Below are 26,248 nucleotides of genomic sequence, written 5' to 3'. Positions count from 1 at the left end.
GGATTAAGTGCTCCAACCAAAAGACACAGGCTTGCTGAATGGATACAAAAACAAGACCCATATATATGCTGTATACAAGAGACCCACTTCAGACCTAGGGACACATACAGACTGAAAGTGAGGGGATGGAAAAAGATATTCCATGCAAATGGAAATCAAAAGAAAGCTGGAGTAGCAATTCTCATATCAGATAAAATAGACTTTAAAATAAAGAATGTTACAAGAGACAAGGAAGGACACTACGTAATGATCAAGGGATCAATCCAAGAAGAAGATATAACAATTATAAATATATATGCACCCAACATAGGAGCACCTCAATACATAAGGCAAATGCAAACGGCTCTAAAAAAGGATATCAACAGTAACACAATAACAGTGGGGGACTTTTTACATTTTTTACACTTTTTACATTTACACCAATGGACAGATCATCTGAACAGATAATTAATAAGGAAACAGAAGCTTTAAATGACACAATAGACCAGATAGATTTAATTGATATTCATAGGACTTTCCATCCAAAACAGTAGATTACACTTTCTTCTCAAGTGTGCATAGAATATTCTCCAGGATAGATCACATCTGGGGTCACAAATAAAGCCTCAGTAAATTTAAGAAAATTGAAATCATATCAAGCATCTTTTCTGACCACAACACTATGAGATTTGAAATCAATTACAGGGAAAAAAAATGTAAAAAACAGAAACACATGGAGGCTAAACAATACGTTACTAAATAACCAAGAGATCACTGAAGAAATCAAAGAGGAAATCAAAAAATGCCTACAGACAAATGACAGTGAAAACATGACGATCCAAAACCTATGAGATGCAGCAAAAGCAGTTCTAAGCAGGAAGTTTATAGCTATACAAGCCTACCTCAAGAAACAAGAAACATCTCAAATAAACAATGTAACCTTACACCTAAAGGACCTAGAGAAAGAAGAACAAACAAAACCCAAAGTTAGCAGAAGGAAAGAAATCATAGAGATCAGATCAGAAATAAATGAAATAAAGGCAAAGAAAACAATAGCAAAGATCAATAAAACTAAAAGCTGGTTCTTTGAGAAGATAAAAAAATTGATAAACCATTACCCAGACTCATCAAGAAAAAGAGGGAGAGGACTCAAATCAATAAAATTAGAAATGAAAAAGGAGAAGTTACAACAGACACCACAGAAATACAAAGCATACTAAGAGACTACTACAAGCAACTCTGTGCCAATAAAATGGACAACCTGGAAGAAATGGACAAATTCTTAGAAAGGTATAACGTCCAAGACTGAATCAGGAAGAAATAGAAAATATGAACAGACCAACCACAAGTAATGAAATTGAAACTGTGATTAAAATTCTTCCAAGAAACAAAAGTCCAGGATCAGATGGCTTCACAGGTGAATTCTATCAAACATTTAGAGAAGAGCTAACACCCATCCTTCTCAAACTCTTCCAAAAAATTGCAGAGGAAGGAACACTCCCAAACTCATTCTGTGAAGCCACCATCACCCTGATACCAAAACCAAACAAAGACACTACAAAATAGAAAATTACAGACCAATATCACTGATGAATATAAATGCAAAAATCCTCAACAAAATACTAGCAAACAGAATCCAACAACACATTAAAAGGATCATACACCATGATTAAGTGAGATTATCCGAGAGATGCAGTGATTCTTCAATATATGCAGATCAATCAATGTGATACACCATATTAACAAATTGAAGAATAAAAACCATATGATCATCTCAATAGATGCAGAAAAAGCTTTTGACAAAATTCAACACTGATTTATGATAAAAACTCTCCAGAAAGTGGGCATAGAGGGAACCTACTTCAACATAATAAAGGCCATATACAACAAACCCAGAGCAAACATCATTCTCAATGGTGAAAAACTGAAAGCATTGCATCTAAGATCAGGAATAAGACAAGGATGTCCACTTTCACCACTATTATTCAATATAGTTTTGGATAGCTATGGCAATCAGAGAAGAAAAAGAAATAAAAGGAATACAAGCTGTAAAAGAAGAAGCAAAATTGTCACTGTTTGCAGATGACATGATACTATACATAGAGAATCCTAAAGGTGCCACCAGAAAACTACTAGAGCTAATCAATGAATTTGGTAAAGTTGCACGATACAAAATTAATGCACAGAAATCTCTTGCATTCTTATATACTAATGATGAAAAATCTGAAAGAGATATTAAGGTAACACTCCTATTTACCACTGCAACCAAAAGAATAAAATACCTAGGAAGAAACCTACCTAGGGAGACAAAAGACCTGTATGCAGAAAACTATAAGACACTGATGAAAGAAATTAAAGGTGATACCAACAGATTGAGAGATATACCATGTTCTTGGATTGGAAGAATCAATATTGTGAAAATGAATGTATTACCAAAAGCAAACTACAGATTCAATGCAATCCCTATCAAATTACCAATGGCTTTTTTTACAGAAGTAGAACAAAAAAATCTTTAAATTTGTATGGAGACACAAAAGACTGCAAATAGCCAAAGCAGATTTGAGGGGAAAAAACGGAGCTGGAGGAATCAGACTCCCTGACTTCAGACTATACTACAAAGCCACAGTAATGTAGACAGTAGGGTACTGGCACATAAAGAGAAATATAGATCAATGGAACAGGATAGAAAGCGCAGAAATAAACCCACGCACCTATGGTCAACTAACCTATCACAAAGGAGGCAAGGATACACAATGGAGAAGAGACGGTCCCTTCAATAAGTGGTGCTGGGAAAACTGGACAGCTAATATAAAAGAATGAAATTAGAACACTCCCTAACACGATACACAAAAATAAACTCAAAATGGATTCGAGACCTAAATGTAACACTGGACACTATAAAACTCTTTGAGGAAAACATAGGAAGAACACTCTGACATAAATCACAGCAAGATATTTTTTGATCCAACTCCTAGAGTAATGGAAATAAAAACAAAAATAAACAAATGGGAACCAATGAAACTTCAAAGCTTTTGCACAGCAAAGGAAACCATAAACAAGATGAAACGACAACCCTCAGTAGGGGACAAAAATATTTGTAAATGAATCATCGGACAAAGGATTAATCTCCAAAATATATAAACAGCTCATGCAGCTCAATATTAAAAACACAAACAACCCAAAACAAAAATGGGCAGAAGACCTAAATAGACATTTCTCCAAAGAAGACATACAGATGGCCAAGAAGCACATGAAAAGCTGCTCAACATCACTAATTATTAGAGAAATGCAAATCAAAACTACAGTGAGGCACCCCCTCACACAAGTTAGAATGGGCATCATCAAAAAATCTACAAACAACGAATGATGGAGACCGTGTGGAGAAAAGGGAACCCTCTTGCACTCTTGGTGGGAATGTAAATTCATACAGCCACTATGGAGAACAGTATGGAGGTTCCTTAAAGAACTAAAAGTAGAATTACCGCATGACCCAGCAATCCCACTACTGGGCATATACCCAGAGAAAACCATGATTCAAAAAGACACATGCACCCCGATGTTCACTGCAGCACTATTTACAATAGCCAGGTCATAGAAGCAACCTAAATGCCCATCGACAGACGAATGGATAAACAAGATGTGGTATATATATATACAATGGGATATTACTCAGCCATAAAAAGGAACAAAATTGGGTCATTTGTAGAGACGTGGATGCATCTAGAGACTGTCAAACAGAGTGAAGTAAGTCAGAAAGAGAAAAACAAATATCGTATATTAACGCATATATGTGGAACCTAGAAAATGGAACAGATGAACCAGTTTGCAGAGCAGAAATTGAGACACAGAAGTAGAGAAAAAAATCGTATGGACATCAAGGGAGGAAACCTGCAGGGTGGTGGTGGTGGTGGTGTGATGAATTGGGCGATTGGGATTGACATGTATACACTGATATGTATAAAATGGATGACTAATAAGAAAAAAACAAAAAAGTAAAAATACACTTCCCACAAAACAATAAATTTTGGAATTATTCAAATACATTGCTGAGAAATGGATCAATCTTAATGACATTTTTTAGAACAATTGGTTTCAGCAAAAATTATTTTTTTATCATGAGTAAATATACAAAGATTATGTGAATGATTATATGCATAAACAATAGATAATACGGAAAATCAAAAATCTATTTTGCTGAATGGTATGTCACAAATATTCATTTTTCATTAATGTATGCTATATTTTTATTATCTCCTTTATCCTGGTTTCCTTGGAGTTTATACTTCAACTCTTCTAATGGTTACAAAGTTGCAGCATTAGTACATTTACTTAAATTCATTCTTTTTCAAAATGAAAATTTTAAGGCTGTGACTTTATATTTGATTATAGTTTGGCCACACACCATACAGTTTGATATGTGGTGTCCTTATTTTTATTATTTTCTAAATAATCTGAAAATAAAACCATATTCTTTGACCTACTTGTTGACTAGAATGGTCTTTTTTAATATGGCTGGGGTTGGGGTTTTGGCATTAAAAGTTCATTACACATTTCTAGCTTTATTGCATTGTGGGCAGGAATTGTGGCCTATACTTTTAAATTATTATTAACAATTTCTTTGTTGTTTAGTATATGGTCAATTTTGGTAAATTTTCTACGAACACTTGAAAGAAGGAATATTATTTACTTAAAACTAAAGGACTAATGTGTATTAATTAGTTCAATTATATTAACTGAGAGCAGGTATAAAACTGTAGAAAATTCAAATACACCTGAAAGATAAAAAACAGCTTTCACACATTTTTTAAAAAGGGAAAAAGTAGAAACTCATCATTAAAACAAGAGTTACCTCTGAAAATAGTAGTTGGAAATAGTTTAATTTACTTATTGTTTCTTACCACTGATATTAATAGGTATTCTACCTTTAGTCTTAAAAGTATACAATTAAAAAAATAACAAAATAACAACTAAAATATTTCAATGCTGATCTTTAGGTATTTTGTTAGTTGTCTGAATGCAAAGGAAAAAATCATATTTTTTCTATTATTCAAATATACCTGTAAATATTTTGCTACATACTTTAAAATAATGAATCAAATAGATCTCCAATTCTCATTAGAGTCACATTACATTTATAATGTAGGTCACATGGTGATTAGTTTTGAGCCAAGATGACTTGCAACTTGAAAAGTAAAGCATAAGAATAACAAAACAAATGGACTCCTCATAAGCCCAATTAAAGATCCCAATAATCACATTATGAGGGGATTGGCAACACATTAATTATCCTGGCTTTATTAATAAAATCTCTCTTTGTCACACACATATGTGCACACACGAATAAACATAGCCTACCAAAAACATATTTGAAGGGCAAGTGTACCTACATACCACATGAACACACACACTCCACTCTTCATTACTGTTTTACATTGTTTTGATTTTCATCGTATTTTTTTTCCTGGTGTTTTTTTTCTTTGCCATGGTCATGTAGCACACTAAAAATGATTTATGCTAAACAACCTACCATGGACAGTGAGCTTGGTGCTCGTGCTGCTTGATCCTGCCACATTAGCTGCTGTGCACGTGTACTGGCCAGCATCACCAGGCTGAGCAAATGCTATTTGCAGAGCTCCAGAGCTGAGGATGTGCTGGCGGACTGATTCCATAATTACATGCCCATCTTTATGCCACGTAATGTCAGGTGGTGGGAGGCCATCTGCCTCACAGGGTAGCATGATGGGCTTATCCACAGCAATGATATATTCCTTAGGATGGGGGCTAATGACTGGAGGAACTAAAAGATACAAGGTTTGAATGTTACCTTAAAAGCAGGAATGTACCATTTACACACTACAGTATTACTCTAGCAAAGTGAAGTCACATTGACAAGAAACAAAGCCCTGACTTTACCACATCATCACCAAAGGATTGCTATAGCTTGTTTGTGTTGGAAAAGAAAATTCATTGACCCCATTGTAGAAAATTATTCTCTATCTAGTTAACAAATATAAATGATAATCAATTTTAAATAAGGATATAAACATGTACTCATGAGGGATTTCATGTCCAGAAAACTTAGACTGTGTTGACAGAGGTATTTTCTTTAACATACATGTATTGTGATTCATCAGCTACTTAAAACTTCCAAAATAGACCCCTTCAAGGTTTGGAAATTGTTCACCTGCTCAAAGATCCTTTTATTCATGCGTTTCCTACAGTGCTTATGATCTCATATACAGTGGCCATATTTAACAAGGTATTTTGTTAATGAATAAAGGAATAAAGAAGTAGAATATGGAAAAGAATTACAATTAACCCTTGAACAATGCAGGGGTTAGGGATGACGACCCTGTGTGCTACCGAAAATCTGAATATAACTTATAGTTGGCCCTCTGTATCCTTGTCTCCTCTGTATCTGTGGTTTTTGCATCTGCAGATTCAACCAACCTTGGATGGTACAGTAATGTAGTATTTACTACTGAAAAAAAATCCATGTATAAGTGGACCTGCACGGTTCAAACCGTGTTGGTCAAGGGTTGATGGTATATAGATAGAACTCTTCGCACTTCTTCAGAAAATGGTGGAAGGGCTTATGATTAGAATTTCTCTTCCTAGTGTCTACAACAGATTCCTAGTGTTTACAATAGATTACACTAAGGATATTCTACTGAGCTTTTCTTACCCTTTCCTGCCTTGGGGCTATTGCACATGCTGCCCTCTCTTCCTTGGACACTCTGCTACTTTTACATGGCTCATCCTAGCTCATCATTCAGGTCTCAGCTCCAGTGGTACCCACCTCAGCTCCAATAGTATCCCCCCCACACCAAGCAGTTGTTAAAGCTTACTTTAACCACTAGTGTAAAGTGGTCCCCACATTTTCCCATTTTGGAATATTGAAATGCTGTTAATTGTTCAAAGTGTTTCTTTTTCTTTTTTGAAAAAAAGTGTTTCTTTTTTTCATATCAATAGTTTTAATCAATTAGTGAAGGGAAAAACCCTCACTAATTCTTTTCTATGACCCTCAGTGTTGCCAAAACCAATGAATATTTCTTGGTCATCATCCTAACTGACCTTTCGCTTGCATTAAAAAAGCTGTCTACTCCCTTCTTGAAACACTGTCCTCTCCTAGCCTCCATCTAGTTTTCCTCTGTCATCTCTTCCCTCTCCTTTGTATTCTTTTCCAGTGTTCTCTCTTTTCTCAGACCTCTTAACAATGCAGAGTCCTGGGGCTTTGTCCTTAAGATATTTTCGGTCCAAATTCTCATCCAGTGTTATAGACTGAAATACCCTGATTACTTCCAAATTTATATCTTAGACTATACTTCTCCCTTGAGTTCTGAATTCATAAATATTCAACACTTTTTGACATCTCTGCTAGGATTTCTAATAGTTTCCCACATCTAACATGATTAAACAGAAGTCATGCTTTCCTTCCTCCCAAACCAGTTCCTCCCCTTGCATCCCTCACAGCACTATCTCCCATCTCTAGCTCAGGCCCAAAGCCCAGGAAACATCGTTAACTCTTCTCTTTTCCTAACCTCCCAATCTGATTAATCAGCAATCCTGGCAATTACATCTCCAAAGAGTTCTTGAATCCACCACTTCTTGTTCATTTTCCCCTGCAACTCACACACCCACTCACACTCCCAGCCAGACCGTATCACATGATGCCTAGAGCACTTTACTAGTTCTTCCAGCTCTAGTCTTGTGCTTTCTCAAATCATTATCTATATACCAGCAAAAGAGGTCTTCCTAAAACCAAACAAGAGTCTTGGTTAAATCATTAAAAGGCTTCAACATTGCACACAGAAGGAAATCTTACCCCTCCTCTGGTCCTTTGGGCACTCTGTGCACTGGTCCCACTTTCTCTTCTGACCTCCTTCACATTTTGACAGCCTTCCCAGGTTCATTACTGTCAGCCACACTGGCACGCTCCTTTTCTTACCCTTTCCTGCCTTGGGGCCATTGCACGTGCTGCCCGCTCTTCCTTGGACACTCTGCTACCTTTACATGGCTCATCCTAGCTCATCATTCAGGTCTCAGCTCCAATGGTAACCCCCCTCAGCTCCAATGGTACCCCCATCAGTAGGTTAAAGCCTACTTTAACCACTAGTGTAAAGTGGTCCCCACATTTTCCCACTAGTCTCCATCTCAGCCTTTTGTTTTCCCTCTGCATAGCATATGTCAGAATTTATCATAATTTCATTTATTTGGTAGTTTCATTTTTTTCCTTCTCCACACTATAAGGAAAGGATCATATCTATAATGGTCAATGTATTTCTACTTATTATCCCAATAAACACTTGTTAAAGAAGTGTTGAAAAATACAAATAAATTAGATTTACAATCTGCAGGTAAGTGAGCTTTACTACAGTTATTAATTCACCACAAGAAAATCACACTACAAGAAAATTCAAATCAGCCATGCAAACTGAGCAGCTCGGAACCCATCTCTAGGTCACGTCTTGATCCACAAAAACAATGCATGTAAGATATGAATATTACATCAAGAAAATATAAGTTAAATGTGAAAAAAAACCCCACTGTCTTCAGAATATTTTTTTCCATCAAGCTGGTTTAATTGCAATTATGATTTATTTTTTTGTTTCATGACTCTTATTGGTGATTCTTTAAAATTTTAAAAATTTACGATGTTTTTTAAGTGGATATTACAATCCAGTATTTTGTAATGTATACAACGTAGTATTATAGAGAGAATAGTTTTAAAAATCACCTTAAATATGTGCTACAATGAAAGTACCAAATAGAGGTTCACAGAAATTCAAAATATCATGAGATGCCTCAGTTTTCTTATACAAATAATGCCCCAAAACACCCAAGCACTAAATTTTTTCCTTCATGAGGTTAATAGAAAAACATATAGGATAATATAAACTAAGAATGTTAATTAAGAACTATGGTGGCATCATTACTTTAGATATATGAATTCTGATATACACTATTATAAGCATCTTTGCAATGAAGACATAGAGATTTATTATTTAGGTACCTTGGACATTTAACTTGATTTTGCCCAAGGCTGTACCAGCTGGATTCTGAGCCACACACATGTAAGTACCAGCATCCTCTCTGACAGCTCTGGAGATCTGCAAGCCACCACGAGGAAGAACTGCATGGCTTCTACCTACATCATAGTTACAAAAGCAGAGTGAGAAGAATTTTTATTTTCATTAAAAAGTCATACCGACTTCTGAATTATAAAACTGAATTGCCATTATTTTCTTGATTGAAACGGTACCTGAAGTGATGACATTGATACCTTCCTTTTGCCAAGTGATGAAAGGACTGGGAGTCCCTGTTGCTTCACATGGTAATAAAATGGGATTGTTTAGAATGACGGCTAGTTCACTTGGCTGAGGCCGAATGACTGGAGGCTCTATAAGAACCAATCAGCAGAAATAAGCAAAGGCTCTAGTTAGTAGCATAAATGTCTATAGTAGCCATGAGGTTACACATGACTGAATTCAAAATTCCAAAATATTAGTGATTTCATTGTCCCAGGGAAAAGCAAATAGAGGTCATATCACATTTTTTGAGTCTTGTTACTATAGCCAGTTTCCATTAGAAGAACTCCATAGAAAAGACTAAAGTCAGAAACAGATCATAAAAATTCAAGAAGACAAATAATTTAGGGGTTGTTTTGTGTGGTTTGTCATCCGTATGTTTTCTTTAGTCTATTGAAGAACATCTATCAGGCTTCATATTCCCCAAATATTACTGTGGTTTATGACTCTAGATGGTACCACCTGTCAAGAATAAACATGACTTAGAAAAGTACAACAGCAAAATTTTAATGAATAAATAACCTTTCATACCTTGGACGTAAAGGCTCACATGTCGATGTGCAGAGCCAGCGGCATTCCTGGCAACACAAGTATATCTTCCAGCATGGCTTAATTGAGTGGCAAATATTTCAATTGCTCCTAAAAAGGAAAAATTTTTCATGCACAGTGCATCCCTGTTTTTCTGGTTTGATAAACCATGTCTCTTTGATTTTGTGTGAGTCTGCCCCCTAGCATAGTGCGTGGCTTGTACTCATACTTGTACCCCCTGTGCTTACCTACCACAGTATTTTTTAAAAAATCACTATTAACAGCTTTATTTAGGCAAAACTTACAGACCATAAAATTCACTGACTTAAATGTACAATACAATGATTTTTAGTATATCTACAGTCGTGCAATTATAATTTAATTTTAGAAAATTTCCATTATGCCCAAAGAAATCTCAGTCCACTTATAGTCCTGCCTCACTCTCAACCCCAAGTGTAAGCAATCAGTAATCTAATTTCTATATATATTGGCCTTTTCTGGAAATTTCATATAGATGGGATCATACAGAAGGCTTTTGTGTCTGACTTCTACTGTGAGCATAGTTTTTGAGTTTCATCTGCTGCAGCAGGTGTCAATATTTTTGTTCCATTTTATTGCTAAATAGAATCCCATCCTGTGAATTATCCACATTTTGTTTATCCATTCACCAGTTGATGGACATTTACATTGTTTCTATGTTTTTGGCTATTGTGAATGATGCTGTACGAACATTTGCATATAAGTCTTTGGGTGGACATATGCTTTCATTTCTCTAGGTAGGGACCTAGGAATGGAGTTGCTGGGTCATATGGTAACTTTGACATTTTGAGAAAAGTTCTAAACTGTTTTCTTAGCACAGTACTTTGTGCTGAAGAGTAGTTAATTTTTTTTTTTTTTTTGCGGTATGTGGGCCTCTTACTGTTGTGGCCTCTCCCGTTGCGGAGCACAGGCTCTGGACGCGCAGGCTCAACGGCCATGGCTCACGGGCCCAGCCGCTCCACAGCATGTGGGATCTTCCCGGACCGGGGCACGAACCCGTGTCCCCTGCATCGGCAGGCGGACTCTCAACCACTGCGCCACCAGGGAAGCCCAAGAGTAGTTAATTTACATTTTATGATTTTACTTGCTACCCGTTTATGCAGATTTCTGAGATAGCCAAAATACTATGCTTTGAAAGCCAAGTTCTATCCTGAGAACAAATCTTTCATTATTTCCCTTCTACTGAAGAAATAAACAAATTCTCTTTGAATAATATGCCCACACTCATAAACCCTCAGGATGTTAGTTGCTACTTTAATCTCCAGTGTACCTCCCCAATGCAGGATGAATTTCCAGAAACACAAATGTGAAGCACTTATACTTCCATTTGGGTGAATTTTTTTCTCTTTAATATTATAAAATTTTCAATACTTAAATTCTATAAATGATGGTTACTACCACCCTCAAAAATTATCCATATCATAGCACTTAACACCCAGCCCTACTTGCTAAATTATTGAAACCTTAAAAGCAAGAACCTTGTCTTAGTTTTATATCTCAGAAACTCAGTGGAGTATTTAGCCTATTTTAGGTACTAAATGTTTGTTGAATGAATGGACATTCTATTTGGCCAATAAAAGACGTGTGGTTCACTCAAAGGCAACCAGTAAATTTGTTAAGCCTTAGGTTTAGTAAATATGCACATAAAATCCCAGTGGTCATGCTTAATATATTCATATCAGTCCTAGATATTGTTATTTTGTTTTTAGACTTTTTTCCTATCCCTTTCCCAAGTTCCCCCTCCCCACTCTTAAGTGCATTTTTTCCCAGATGCCTAAGCCCAGGAATACAGATGTACTTTATTCTTTTATTTTGGTGCAGCAGAAGTCCAAGTAAGGCCATCCAGTAAAAACGAATCCAATCAATAGCTGTGTAATCACTGAGCTGGGTCTTACCTGAGGACAGAATTCTATAGCCCTCTCCTCTGGGAAGCAGTCTTATACCATTTTTCGCCCAGTGAATTGAGGGAAATGGAACTCCTGAAGCTGTGCAGGTGATCACGGTGGGGGCGTGTGTGGTTACTAGGAAGTCAGTAGGCTCATCAGCTATGGAAGGTGGAACTAAAAGGAAAACAACAAAAAGAAAGAAAACTACATGTTCCCAACCCTTACAGATTTCCAAAGCCTTCTCATATATCCTTCTCTTTCTACACTGAAAGTGAATGCTTGGTCAGTGGAAAAGGAAGGTCTCTTGTGAAGTAGAGGAATGATGGAATGATATCATTATAATAACTTTCAGTCCACATACTAAGCCAGTTCTACCTTGGACAGTGAGATCCACAGTTCTCTTATCCTCTCCGGCATCACTTGTCACAGTGCACTCATAGGTTGCAGTGTCATCCACAGAAGGGGAAATAATTACTAGTGAACCTGAAGAAAGGAGCCTAGAAGAGAGATTTCAAAGTAATGAGGTGCTATATATCAATTTTCATAAATGTTTCTAGTTGGTTCAACGTGGTACTATCTTGTGAATTGAGGGAAATGGAACTCTTTCCTCATGTTAAAACGAGCATCATTTTATGCATCAGACTTTAAGTTTATATGGCAGTGGGTTAATAGGACCTCAACCTTGACATCTGCAGGAAGCAGTGGTGTGGAATGATTGTGTTAAGAGGGAATCTTGAATTTTCTGAATGCTTATGGCATAATCCACCATGTTCTCCCAGGTGAAATACAGTGAAATGAGCACACTGATGATAGCCATTGTTTATTGGCCATTGAATACATTCCTGGCACCATCTCAAATGCTTCACATTAATCATCTCTAAATTTCACAGTAACTTTGCAGATTGGTATTTGATTATTTCTACTGACAGATGGGTAACTACAAGTCTGTCTGTCTTGCACCTTTCCCTACTTCACACGTCTCCTTACATGTGGTGGATACCTTGGAGATGCATAGTACATAAATCAAAGAGTCTTTTCCTTAACTTTGAATCAACTCAAAACTAAAGTGATCTGAATCACTTCAAATGTTCAGAAGGTTGAGTAAATACACATACATTATTTAAAGTAACCTCATGAATCACTTTGCTGTAGAGCTGAAACTAACATAACATTGTTAATCAACTATGCTCCAATATAAAATAAAAATTAAAGAAAATATGTATCAAAATGAAAAATCAATAGATCTTTAAAATTTCTAGTGGTTGAACACACTAAAAAAATTAAAATAATCTAAATAAGAATATCTGTATTCTTACTTCAAACTGTGCAATGATGAAATGATTTGATTCAATGGAAACATACTTGACCTGCTTTTTTATTCAAGGGCATTGTACATTTTCCCCATAGTATATGCTTTCAAGTCACTAAACGCCCAATGCCAAAAGATTAAGAGGGTGAGAAAGAGGGAGAAGCAACAGAGTTTCAAGTGAAACACTCCTAGTTTCATATTTCCTGATATATCAGAACTGATTTTTGTTAAGGTAGGTCTATGAGAACATTTGCTTTCAGTACTATGGCAAACCTTTTGCAAGATATCTATTAACTTGAGATACAAGAAATGATGCTTATCTAAAGTATCAGAAATTCCTAGTTTCCTTTTTAAAGGTTAGTCTTTAAAAAGTATGATATCATATTAAGAGCAATGGTAGTCAAGCTGGAAGAATACAAAAAACTGGGAGAAAATGCTGTTCTTCCTCCTCCACATGCTGCCAAATACCTATGCTGTATTTCAAGGTATAAAATTTGATTTTTATTCTGCAACTAAAACTTGTATTATTTCTACAGAATAGTTTTTCTTTTATACCAAATGATGTTTTTATCTTTTGTCTTTATAAAATTCCAAAAGATACTAAAAAAAAAAAAAAGCAGAATGGAAATCTAATTTTTTAGAGCTCAGACAGTTATCTACAGGACTTATGAATACAGAAGTTGCACCTATAATTCAGAAATAAGATTTTAGGTTGAAAAATTAATTCTACATTAAGAAAAAATAATACGCTCTCTACATACTAGCTAATTCTTCATACTTTATATATTTGCTGTCTCCATGAATAGAGTTTAAATGTTAATTCTTTTAAAACTTATGTTTCTAAATAATAGGTGGGATTTTCCAGTTAAATTATTCCTTACCGATATGAATTCTGATTTTGATCCACATTAAGAAGATGCCCATTTTTTCTCCAGTTGATTGATGGTTTTGGTATCCCAGTAGCCTCACAAGCCAGAGTGGTTTGAACATTTACTGTTACAGTTATGTTGGTAGGACCCAGAGCAATAGATGGAGGAACTAAAACAAAGTCACCAAGTAAGCAACAGGTTCAGTAAATAGTATGCCATTCGAAGTATCTCTGCCAAACTGAAATTAATCATTGCTAACTTGCTTTATAGTCATGAACACAATAAGGTTCTGTGAATTTACACCGTGTCGTGATGATGCTTATAATATAGTGTAATACATTTAAATAGCACTAGATATGAAGGTCTTTATGTTATGACCTCACTGGTTTAGGCTACCAAAGAATATCTGACCCAAAGATTGGATGTTGTTCATAAAAGTACATTTACCATGGACTTGTAAATCTATTCGCCTGCGATCTGTTCCAGCAGCATTGGTAGCCATACACAAATATCTCCCACTATCAGTAACATGTGCTGACTGGATGTGAAGGAATCCATTTTCCAAGACAGAGTATCTATAAGAAAGATCACAAGTGAGTTCCTCCAGATCAGCCTTTCTGATTATGCACATTTTGACTGAGAACATTATAAAATACCCAGTTAAATCCATTTTTAGTCCTTTTCCTACTTCAGAAATTTATAATACCCTTGGTGGAAAAAAAAGGATATTCTGCAAAGGTGCATAGCAGATGGGCTTGTGATCTTGGACAGATTATAATCATTACATTTTGAACATAAGCCTTAAGAATTATGCTTCTAAAATACTATATTCTGATCCTCATTTAAGATGAAGAGACTCACTTTAGAATGAAAAGACCCAAATAATGCACTGGATCAAAGATTTTAAAACTTATATTTCAGTTCTTACAGTATTTTTTATCCTTTTCCAGAATTGTTACCTTGCATGATTCTCAGATAGAACAGCTCCATCCTTTCTCCATGTTATCCTTGGGGTTGGCACACCTTCCGCAAAGCATTCCAATACAGTTGACTTATTTAAGTGAATGACAAGACTCTGGGGGCCACTCTTTATGCTTGGAGGAACTGCACAAGAGATGCATGTGGAAAACTTCCTTTATATCAATAACATAGCCTGAACTAAGACTCTTAAGAGGTAATACAAAGTGAGATTTGAGTTAAATGTATGGCTTTGCCTACAGCTAATTCAGGTTAGTATAAATAGAATTGGGGTTTAATTCCTAAAGTCGTATTCAAGGTAAGATTTTATTTAAAAATTTACTTAAAAATGAAGAGTAAATGGGTGGGGAAGCTTTAAATCCCTGATATGGTGTATGAAATCTGGCTTTCTAATGAAAGAGGCTTGAATAGAATAAAAGTCATCTCTGGTATGATACAAATTAAAGATGATATTTCTTATTTCTCTTTGGCCAAATAATGGTCAGAGAATGTGAATACTGGAACAACTTCACTTTAAATAAAGGCTAGAAAGTGGGGTGTTATAACAAAGCACATCTGTGATTAATTATGCAAGTCTCAGAGTGTGTATTTTATTAATCATTGAGTTCATATGGGAATAGAAAACTTGAATTTTAATTTCAGTGTTAGAGATATTAGCTGCCTGGGTCACTCAACTTGTAAAGTTTCGTATATTAAAAATCCAAAGGGACGGTTTTGAAAAAGTCTGTTCATATTCTTGAAATTTGGCAGATCTTAGTGTTTAGATTTTATATTTGAGAAAATTACAGTCCCATGGCAGTCCCTGTCTAGCACATATATAATCAAACACCAACATCAACAAAGGTGACTAAATAATTGGCTACTTGTTATCCAGAGATTTAGTGTATTAACTTCTCCAATGGCTCTGATCTGAATGATGCAAAACGTCAGGATATACTGATAACAATTGGACATATATTGTCCTCTAAGAGAAATGTATCTTTTTCTTTTGAAATTGAGTTAGTTTGAATATAGTGATAGTACAAGTATCACGTGTTGTCTTTATGAAAAGAAATAATATAAGCACAACAATTTGTTTAGTATGCTCATAAAAAATAAAAACGTTATCATCTCTTTAAATGCCCTTATCTAAATTTTTAAATTGTGAAACAGTGATTAATTTTTCTTACCATTTACAGTGAGAATAAATTCTCTTGTAGTCTTTCCTGCAATGTTGCTGGCAACACAGGTATAATTGGCTGTATCACCTAGATCTGCATTATTAATTTGCAAGTATCTCCCTCCAGATAGGATTCTTACTCGAGGTGTTGCCTGGATTCAGTAAGTAAAATTTACCATTAAAATGTTGGACAAATAAAATAAAATAAAATATTAATCATCAAAAGTAACTATAGTGAACTGTAGTGCACCTGTCTCCCAGTATCTTTGTCTGCTCCCCCCACCGCTATCCTGGTATCAAAAACTCTTGGGATACAAAATTAATGCACAGAAATCTCTGGCATTCCTATATACTAATGATGAAAAATCTGAAAGTGAAATCAAGAAAACACTCCCATTTACCATTGCAACAAAAAGAATAAAATATCTAGGAATAAACCTACCTAAGGAGACAAAAGACCTGTATGCAGAAAATTATAAGACACTGATGAAAGAAATTAAAGATGATATAAATAGATGGAGAGATATACCATGTTCTTGGATTGGAAGAATCAACATTGTGAAAATGACTCTACTACCCAAAGCAATCTATAGATTCAATGCAATCCCTATCAAACTACCACTGGCATTTTTCACAGAACTAGAACAAAAAATTTCACAATTTGTATGGAAACACAAAAGACCCCGAATAGCCAAAGCAATCTTGAGAACGAAAGAAGGAACTGGAGGAATCAGGCTCCCTGACTTCAGACTATACTACAAAGCTACAGTCATCAAGACGGTATGGTACTGGCACAAAAACAGAAAGATAGATCAATGGAACAGGATAGAAAGCCCAGAGATAAATCCATGCACATATGGACACCTTATCTTTGATAAAGGTGGCAGTAATGTACAATGGAGAAAGGACAGCCTCTTCAATAAGTGGTGCTGGGAAAACTGGACAGGTACATGTAAAAGTATGAGATTAGATCACTCCCTAACACCATACACAAAAATAAGCTCAAAATGGATTAAAGAACTAAATGTAAGGCCAGAAACTATCAAACTCTTAGAGGAAAACATAGGCAGAACACTCTATGACATAAATCAAAGCAAGATCCTTTCTGACCCACCTCCTAGAGTAATGGAAATAAAAACAAAAATAAACAAATGGGACCTAATGAAACTTCAAAGCTTTTGCACAGCAAAGGAAACCATAAACAAGACCAAAAGACAACCCTCAGAATGGGAGAAAATATTTGCAAATGAAGCAACCGACAAAGGATTAATCTCCAAAATTTACAAGCAGCTCATGCAGCTCAATAACAAGAAAACAAACAACCCAATCCAAAAATGGGCAGAAGACCTAAATAGACATTTCTCCAAAGAAGATATACAGACTGCCAACAAACACATGAAAGAATGCTCAACATCATTAATCATTAGAGAAATGCAAATCAAAACTACAATGAGATATCATCTCACACCAGTCAGAATGGCCATCATCAAAAAATCTAGAAACAATAAATGCTGGAGAGGGTGTGGAGAAAAGGGAACACTCTTGCACTGCTGGTGGGAATGTGAATTGGTTCAGCCACTATGGAGAACAGTATGGAGGTTCCTTAAAAAACTACAAATAGAACTACCATATGACCCAGCAATCCCACTACTGGGCATATACCCTGAGAAAACCAAAATTCAAAAAGAGTCATGTACCAAAATGTTCATTGCAGCTCTATTTACAATAGCCCGGAGATGGAAACAACCTAAGTGCCCGTCATCGGATGAATGGATAAAGAAGATGTGGCACATATATACAATGGAATATTACTCAGCCATAAAAAGAAACGAAATTGAGCTATTTGTAATGAGGTGGATAGACCTAGAGTCTGTCATACAGAGTGAAGTAAGTCAGAAAGAAAAAGACAAATACCGTATGCTAACACATATATATGGAATTTAAGAAAAAAATGTCATGAAGAACCTAGGGGTAAAGCAGGAATAAAGACGCAGACCTCTTAGAGAACGGACTTGAGGTTATGGGGAGGGGGAAGGGTGAGCTGTGACAGGGCGAGAGAGAGTCATGGGCATATACACACTAACAAACGCAGTAAGGTAGATAGCTAGTGGGAAGCAGCCGCATGGCACAGGGATATTGGCTCGGTGCTTTGTGACAGCCTGGAGGGGTGGGATGGGGAGGGTGGGAGGGAGGGAGACGCAACAGGGAAGACATATGGGAACATATGTTTATGTATGACTGATTCACTTTGTTATAAAGCAGAAACTAACACACCATTGTAAAGCAATTATACCCCAATAAAGATGTTAAAAAAAAAAAAAAAACTAAGATATTCACATTGGTATATACTATTAAATAAACACCAGATTTAATCCAGAAAAAAAAAAAAAAAAAAAAACTCTTGGGAAATATTTCTATGAGTGTAGTTAAAGCAAGAGCACAATCAGTGTCTCCAGTTCTTCACAGTGACGGCCACAATGAACCTCTCAAGGATGAAAAGGTGTCTCAAGTTGGGCCCATTCGAGCTCCCCAGAAAGACACTGCTGGAAGTGTTGGAATAAGGCATATTTTTACTGGAATCACTGGTAGTGAGGATGACATAGCTTGGTGGCAGTCTTACCACCATGTGGGGACAGCTTGCTCTGAATCTAAGACATAAGCAGAGTTGGGATTCAGAGAAAGGACAGAGATGCTTGACTACATGGTTAGAGCCTCTGGATCTAGTAATGCCTAAAGCTTAAGTTCACCAATTACTATAGCTAATAAATATCTTTTTTTTCCATTTAAATTATTTTGAGTTTGAATTGTCACTTAAAGCTGAAAGTTTCCTGACTAATAAATTAACTTTGGTTAACTTATAGGAAATAATTATCCTTCAACATATTTAACATAAGTAAATAAATGATTTTAGTCTACAAATATTTATTAAGCACTTATTTTGCGACCAGGCATGGGACCAAGAATTATGAAAATGCAGAGACCTATATTGAAATGAAATACTGAAATATAATGAAATCTAATCTCTGCTATAATGTCCAACTGGGGATTGTTCATAGGCTTTAAAAAATGCCAGGTAACATCAAAGACTGGTATTTTCTGATTGTGCCTAAGTGGAACTACTTCAGGAAGAGCCCAAATAAGATTTTTCTACCATATGGGTTCTGTCCCAGATAAACATATTTCTAATGAAAAAAGTTGTTCACACTAACATAGACAGTTCAGGTCAATTTATCTTGAAAGTCCACACATTTTCTCTAGGCCTTTCCTCGCTACAGGGGCTATTAATGGTAAACTTTTATTACTTCTGATGAGAATAAGTGATTTCTTAAACATACATGGTAAGTTCTACGCAACATTTTAATTTTGATACGGGTATAGCAGGATTTTAGGCTAATAAAAAAATTCTGAGTTGATTCTCATGTCTTTCTTCCATGAACATCAGTAAGTTCTGCCAACTTATTCAGTCTCACTACAATTTTCTCTGGTTCTCTTCTCATTTACTGCCAGTGATTCTTCCAAATTTGATTTCTTTCCTCAGATAGAACATCATTCTCAGCTGATGACCTTAATTCCTACTTCATTGAGAAAATCAAAGCCAGGTGCCTGCAATTTCTCCCTCTCATCTCTTGCATATGAATGCAACCTTCCTTCCTATTTTTCCATCTCTGTGGAAAAAGGTCAAGGCTTCTGTCCAAGGCTAATGTCTTCACCTGTCACCAGGGTCCCAACCCTTCCCCACTGGACACACTTAGTCCTGTATCTTCCATCTCTTTCAGTAAATAAGCATACACAAGTCTTTTTTGTATTTAAGTAACAGTCCACAATCATTTCCACTTCCTCTTCTTTAACTCCCCCAGACAGCTGTAACCTGTCTTCTACTTTGATCACTGTATTGAAGAACCGTTGTTCAGATCTTTAATCAAGTCTATGTATTGCCAAAGCCAGTGAATACAACTTAATTTGTATCTTAACATGGACTCTGTTAACCACTCCCACTCTCTTCCTTGGCTTTCAGTACACCAATGTCTCCTATATTTAATCTTAGTTCTCTGAGTCCTCATTCTCAGTCCCATTCTTCTCTTCTTCCTTTGCTCACCTTTTAATTGTCAATGTTGCCTTAGGCTTTATTCTCATTTACAGGTCTTCTCACACGGTGTGCTTTCTGGCTGACCTCATACAAACTGATGGCTTCAGCAACAGGTTACACCATTGAGGACCACCAAATCAAAGATGTTTTTGATGAAATATGGACCCATATGTCTTAGTGCTTCTTAGAAGCTCCACTTAGATAATATATAGGTAATTCAAACTCAAAATATCTAAAACTGGACTCATTTTTTCCCCCATAACTGTTGAAATCAGTCTGTCCCAGTACTGACATCACTTGGTCATATATGAGATTAGCCTGAATGTCTGTATCATCAACATTCACTCAGTCCCTATCTGAACACCTAATGGTCTAGAGTGAAATGCACACATGGGAGATAAGACTATGGAGGAAAAGTCAGAGCATGAAGGGCTTTGTGAGCTAAGCTGGGCAGTTTAACCCGAATCCTGAAATCTATGGAGAATCATCAAAGGATTTTAATCAAGGTCTACTTCAACCATACCAAGCTACCTGCAGTTCCTGGGACAGCAGCATTCCTTCTCCTGTAATGTCTTTGTACATGCTATCACTTATGTTTGGAATCCCCTTCTTCTTTCTCACCCAACATCTACCCAACATTTAAACTGAACTCACCCTTTCCAAGAGGCTCCCCTGGGCTATTCCTTACCCTTCAGTCTGGATTACTTGCTTCTCCCCTGTGTTTCCATAAAATGCTGTATATCCCTCTAAGATATTGTTTATTGAATATCAACAGTATCAATTTTCTACAATCTTTGATATCCTTCTGTATATTTTCAGATAGTCTGTGAGCTCCTTGAGGATCAAGATTATTCTCAGGGGCAATCATAGTGCCTAGCATTATAATAGGCACACAATAAATAGAGAAACTGAGGCACAGGACTGTTAAGTGATATGCATGATGATTTAACAAGGAAGCAACTCTCAGCACCCAGTCTCTCTGTGTTTGGCATTTGTGTGATTTGATGATGGTGAAAGTCTTTCTGCCTTATGTATTAGGGACACAATTTCCTTTTATTTAGGCACAGTGTACCACAATAGGTTATACTAACAGGATGAGGAAGAACAAAGGAGAAACAAAAGGATAAGTGAGTACTAGGATAAGGACAATCAGAGCATTCAAAGTCACGGCTTTGAGCCAACCCTAAAAGCCTACTTAGGATCCTGGGCTGTGACACTATAGGGCAGCAGACAGATATCACCTGAGCATGGGAACCTTTAAAGAGCCAGTAACTGTGTTTTCAAAGATTCCAGTCCATATTTCTGGTGTTGCACAGATCCTTGGGGTCACTCCTGAGGACCAAGTTTAGACTAGGGAAATTCAGTAATAGGTTTGCCCTAGGGAGTTGGCAGGACAGGTCAGGTCTTTTGAGACTCTGATGGTTTCTTCCCTCTCAAGTAAAGACAAATGGTACAGATGAACCTATTTGCAGAGCAGGAATAGAAAGGCAGATGTAGAGAACGGACATGTGGACACAGTGGGGGAAGGGGAGGGTGGGATAAATTGGGAGATTAGGTTTGACATAAATACACTACCATGTGTAAAACAGATAGCTAGTGGGAATCTGCTGTATAGCACAGGGAGCTCAGCTCAGTGCTCTGCGATGACCTAGATGGGTGGGATGTTGGGGGGAGGGAGGTCCAAGAAGGAGGGGATATATGTATATATATGGCTGATTCACTTCACTGTACAGCAGAAACTAACACAACATTGTAAAGCAACTATACTCCAATTAAAAAAAAAGACATAGCTGAGTGTTTTAATTCAACTTTAATCCACGGGCTCCAGGAGATATATACTTGGGACAATTTACAGAGTATATAAATCAAAATACCTGTCTTTTGCCTCATAACTAGCTACTAACTACTCCAAGAAGGCTGAGAAAAAGGCTGATTAAAGGACCCTGTGCCCACCCCTGTAATGTTGAATAACTAGTAGTCTGACACTGTTTGGTTTTATCTCCCTAGCAAGGACTCTCTTGCTGATTTTTTTGTCTCACAATGAATCTGTGGAATTTAGCAAGATTTACCTGTAACCGTTCTCCATTTTTAAGCCAGGTGATTACAGGTGGGGGCACTGCATCCGATTTGCATTCCAATGTCACTTGTCTGTTCCGTAACACAGTGAAATCCTGGGGCTCATCAGTTCCAGCAATATTAGGGGGGACTGGGCATGAGAACAAATACACCAAAGGCTTTTAATAAACAGGATATAAAATGATCTGGATTATCTGAGGTGTTCAACGAATGTTGCTTCTGCTGTATGAAATAAAAAGCATAAACTTAAAACATTACTCATTCAATTTATAGTACAATGAGTACAAATAGTGAAAAATTTTTTACCTTTCTCAGTACTTTCACATACATCAAGTAATGGAATTCTTCCAATGGCCACGTAAATGACAGGATAAGTAATATAATCAGAGTCTAAGTACAAAGAAGGGATTCCTTGTCTAGCTCTACACTTGGTAATAATTTTCTCTGAACATCATATTTTAAAACTTCTAAATTAGGGTCTGCCCATTATAATATACAGAAATATGTACATTTTTCTTAATATGCAGAAAGGGGGAGGGGCAAAATAGGGTTAAGGAATTAAGAGGTACAAACTACTATGTATAAAATAAATAAGCTACAAGAATATATTGTAAAGGGAATACAGTCAAGTTATTATTTTATAATAACTTTAAATGGAGTATAATTTATACAAATTTTCAATCACCTCTCCATGAAGAGTAATTCCCATTTCTATGTCAAAATAGTATCGGCCACAGTCTAATTTGCCCAACTTTTCTGAAAGGTAATTTGGCCTTAAATGGTGTGTGTGTGTGTGTACATGCATGTGTGTGTACTTGCATATAATCAAGTAAATATACCTACAGAAATTTATCAAAACAAAATAATTAAAGGAAGAGGCCAACACACATGTACAAAGATGTCTATAACAGTGTGGCTTATATTGGTAAAAATACAAAACAGCTTAAATATCCAAAAATAAGGAATGTATTAAATAAATAATGGCATATTCATAAAATGGGACATCATGGAATCACTAGAAAGTAGTTATAAAAATACATTTTTTGACATGAAAACATGTTCACCATACCACTAAATAAGATAAAAAAGTTAAATACTACATGCTGTATGATCACATTTCTGTGACAATATTTATATGTAAAAAGGTCTTATCTTTGTGTGATGAGATTATGATTGATTTATATAATTTATACTCTATGACTTAAAACCAATGAATATGAATTATTTGTGCAGGAACAAAACAAATAACTCAAAAAATCCATTAAACTATTCCCAACAATAGTTTAATGGACTACTGTGATCAAATATAAAAATCAGATTTGCAAAATACATTTTTCCTAACATATAAACATAGTTTTATGATATGTTAGACAGTTGCTCTATGTTCCATAAATTATGCCTTTTAATTAGGTATTAATGTATGATGGACTGCAGGACATTTTGCCAACTTTACCATGCACTCTCACTAAATATTCTTTATCATCATCTCCTGCAGGACTGGATGCCAGACACGTATATCTTCCTGTATCTTCCACCTATAAAATTCGAATAAGTGAATGACACAATGTTAACATGCTGGTTTTGTTGATGAGAATAAATATCTATTAGGATGAATACAGAAGTCTCACACAAAGCAAGATATCATTAAGAGTACAGTAGTAAAATTTAATAAATGGTTTTAACATTTGTGATTAAATGTAACTTACACATTTAATCAGTTAAGTGTATCAGTTACATTTGATACTGATACTGAGCATGGCTTGACATCTGTTACATGTAAATCTATGTATTTGACATAGATTTAACAGGGTTTTGGTATTTGATCTCAGAATGTTTGCATATTAGGTATATTTAATGATCTCAGAAAGGGCAGATACATATAAGGTCTACCACCATACATGACAGACTAGATACTACAGTATTTATTGAAGAAATAAGTATTTATAAATTTAAATTGCAGACTGAAAATTCTACTGGAGTCTTCCTGAAGAAAATAAAATACATTAACCAACCAAAAAAGTAAATAAAATATCAGGCTATTTTAATAAAGCACATTAATACAATAATAATAAAAGCACATTTTTAGTCTACCTTTGATATACATGGTGAAACAAAATAGCTATATTATGTAATTTGGCTGTAAATAGGTCAGGTTGACAGCAAAATCTACTATTTTCTGACAAAAACCAGAAACATTTCTTTAAAAATCTCCATACATAGTTTCCACTGGAAGTGTTAGTCTTCATTCATATTTAACATTGTGTAGAGGATGTCTTATGTATGTGTAAAGGATACACTGAAAAACAGATGATCTTACTACTGTGAAAAATATATTTTTGAAAAGTAGGAAATCCTGTTTTCATTTATTTTATTACTTGAATACTCCTAGAACACTGGGAATTTTAAACTTCTTACATTCAAAACTGACTTTATAGTTTATGGAAAAACGTTTTGGTAGGCTGCAAAAAGTCCACTGAAAAAATTTAAGCCTAGTATGTTTGGAAAATTTAATATGACTTTAGAAGAATGACTGTCTCATCGTCCTTCAATTAAGAATTGGAAGTGATGCACTACTGCCTAGAGAATAATTTCTAAATTTCTCATCATATCTTTCAAACCTCTAAAAGTCAACTCTTACTCCACCAATTCAGTTTATTCCCAAATCATACTGCCCTCTCCACTTGTCGTGACTTAGCCAAACTTGCACTATCATTCATGACTGTTTTGAGATCTTGCCTTCTCCAAGAAACATTTCCTGACAACTTATACCCTTCTGAATCTTGACAGTTACTATTAGTAGCTACATTTCCTAAAGAGTGTTCTGTTAATAGGGTGTTTAAAAAATTATAGTTAGGTTTCTTTGGAGTAAGAGTTTGCAGAGTTGTTGACATGCATTATGGCTCACAAAGGAGAGGAAGGTACAGTATATAGAGTTTTTCAGATCTACTTAATCACAGAATTTTTCTCCCTTTGGAATAAATTACAGAATGAGGGTTTGATGGAAAATGTGTTAGCAAACTCTTGTCTTTACCACACAGTTTGGAATTTGCAAAGCATCCATTAGGTAGTAGGCATAACTACATGCTATAGATACATACACAAAAAGACACAGGTAACTAAGATATAATTTAGTAATAAGTGCTTTAACAGAGAGATGTACCAAATGTGAAAACACAGAGGACCAGAGGAACCAAGAGCAGTCTTGAGACTTGATAATATTTAATTTTTCAATTCTATAATGTTTTTCTTATTGTTTTCCTAATTTGGTCCTATGTAGTTTTATTTTCCTTAGAAAATTGGAAATTCCTTGAAGGCTGAGAAACGTCTTATGTATTAGATTTGTATTCTCCACAAAAGCTAGAACGTGTGGGTCACCATTTAACACTCTATGGAACCTTTGTCTTGTTTTAACATAACTTTTCATTCTTACATTTAAGACCTAGTGTAATGTGGCCTTAATTTCCCTCTAAAGCTTTATTTACCATGATTCCTTTATACTTATGGTTCTAGTGCACACATTTCCCTGTCTCCATGCTATTCCCTATGTTACAAAATTCTTTTGCTTCCTTTTTGGTCTGTTGAAATTATAACATTCAAGGGTTTTGATTCAGTATGTGGTTTGACAGTTGGACCTGAGTTTTCTCTGGGTTATTGAAGTGCTTGACAGAGGGAAGAGGGGAATGGAAGGTGTGTTCTCCTTGATGTTAGAAACAAGAACTGGGCTGAGTTCTACTGGCTATGCTTTTTTTTTTTTTTCATTCTCCAAATATTTATTGAGCACCTAATATAAACCAGACAAGGTGCTTGAAATATACTGTTAACAGGATGAAGAAGCTCCTTAACCCAAGGAACTCACAGTCTAGCCTAAAGGCAAATATTAATGAAACAATCCCACAAATAAATCATCATAGATCATGATAAGTGCTCTTTATTGTAAAAAGTCATGACAAGTTGTGACAGGATATCACCCGAGGGCTTGATGTTCTCAGACAGTAGTAGGTGAGGTTTCTCCATGCAAGAGACATTTATG

At 35.7% G+C, this 26,248-nt stretch overlaps 1 protein-coding gene across 4 annotated transcripts in view; it reads right to left on the bottom strand.

Annotated features, from left to right (window-relative positions):
• The window catches only part of HMCN1 (hemicentin 1), a 524,815-nt gene that overhangs the window by 101,780 nt on the left and 396,787 nt on the right, over positions 1–26,248 (bottom strand). For all 4 annotated transcript variants that reach the window (XR_010941259.1, XM_067728936.1, XM_067728938.1 and 1 more), the window contains exons 70-81: positions 23,672–23,753; positions 22,212–22,348; positions 16,066–16,207; positions 14,878–15,022; positions 14,366–14,493; positions 13,931–14,087; positions 12,116–12,237; positions 11,750–11,914; positions 9,819–9,926; positions 9,242–9,379; positions 8,993–9,127; positions 5,507–5,776 (exon numbers count right to left, since the gene is read on the bottom strand). Coding sequence is in view for 3 of the 4 variants with exons in the window: in XM_067728936.1 (XP_067585037.1) it covers positions 5,507–5,776; positions 8,993–9,127; positions 9,242–9,379; positions 9,819–9,926; positions 11,750–11,914; positions 12,116–12,237; positions 13,931–14,087; positions 14,366–14,493; positions 14,878–15,022; positions 16,066–16,207; positions 22,212–22,348; positions 23,672–23,753 (1,729 nt within the window). In the remaining variant the exon portion in view is untranslated. The remainder of the gene's footprint in view (positions 1–5,506; positions 5,777–8,992; positions 9,128–9,241; positions 9,380–9,818; positions 9,927–11,749; positions 11,915–12,115; positions 12,238–13,930; positions 14,088–14,365; positions 14,494–14,877; positions 15,023–16,065; positions 16,208–22,211; positions 22,349–23,671; positions 23,754–26,248) is intronic.

Source organism: Pseudorca crassidens, chromosome 2 (genome assembly GCF_039906515.1).
Source record: "Pseudorca crassidens isolate mPseCra1 chromosome 2, mPseCra1.hap1, whole genome shotgun sequence".
NCBI classification, from domain to species: Eukaryota; Metazoa; Chordata; class Mammalia; order Artiodactyla; family Delphinidae; genus Pseudorca; species Pseudorca crassidens.
Note: the sequence above shows the minus strand (reverse complement) of the source record. Positions and strands in the feature narration are given on the sequence as shown.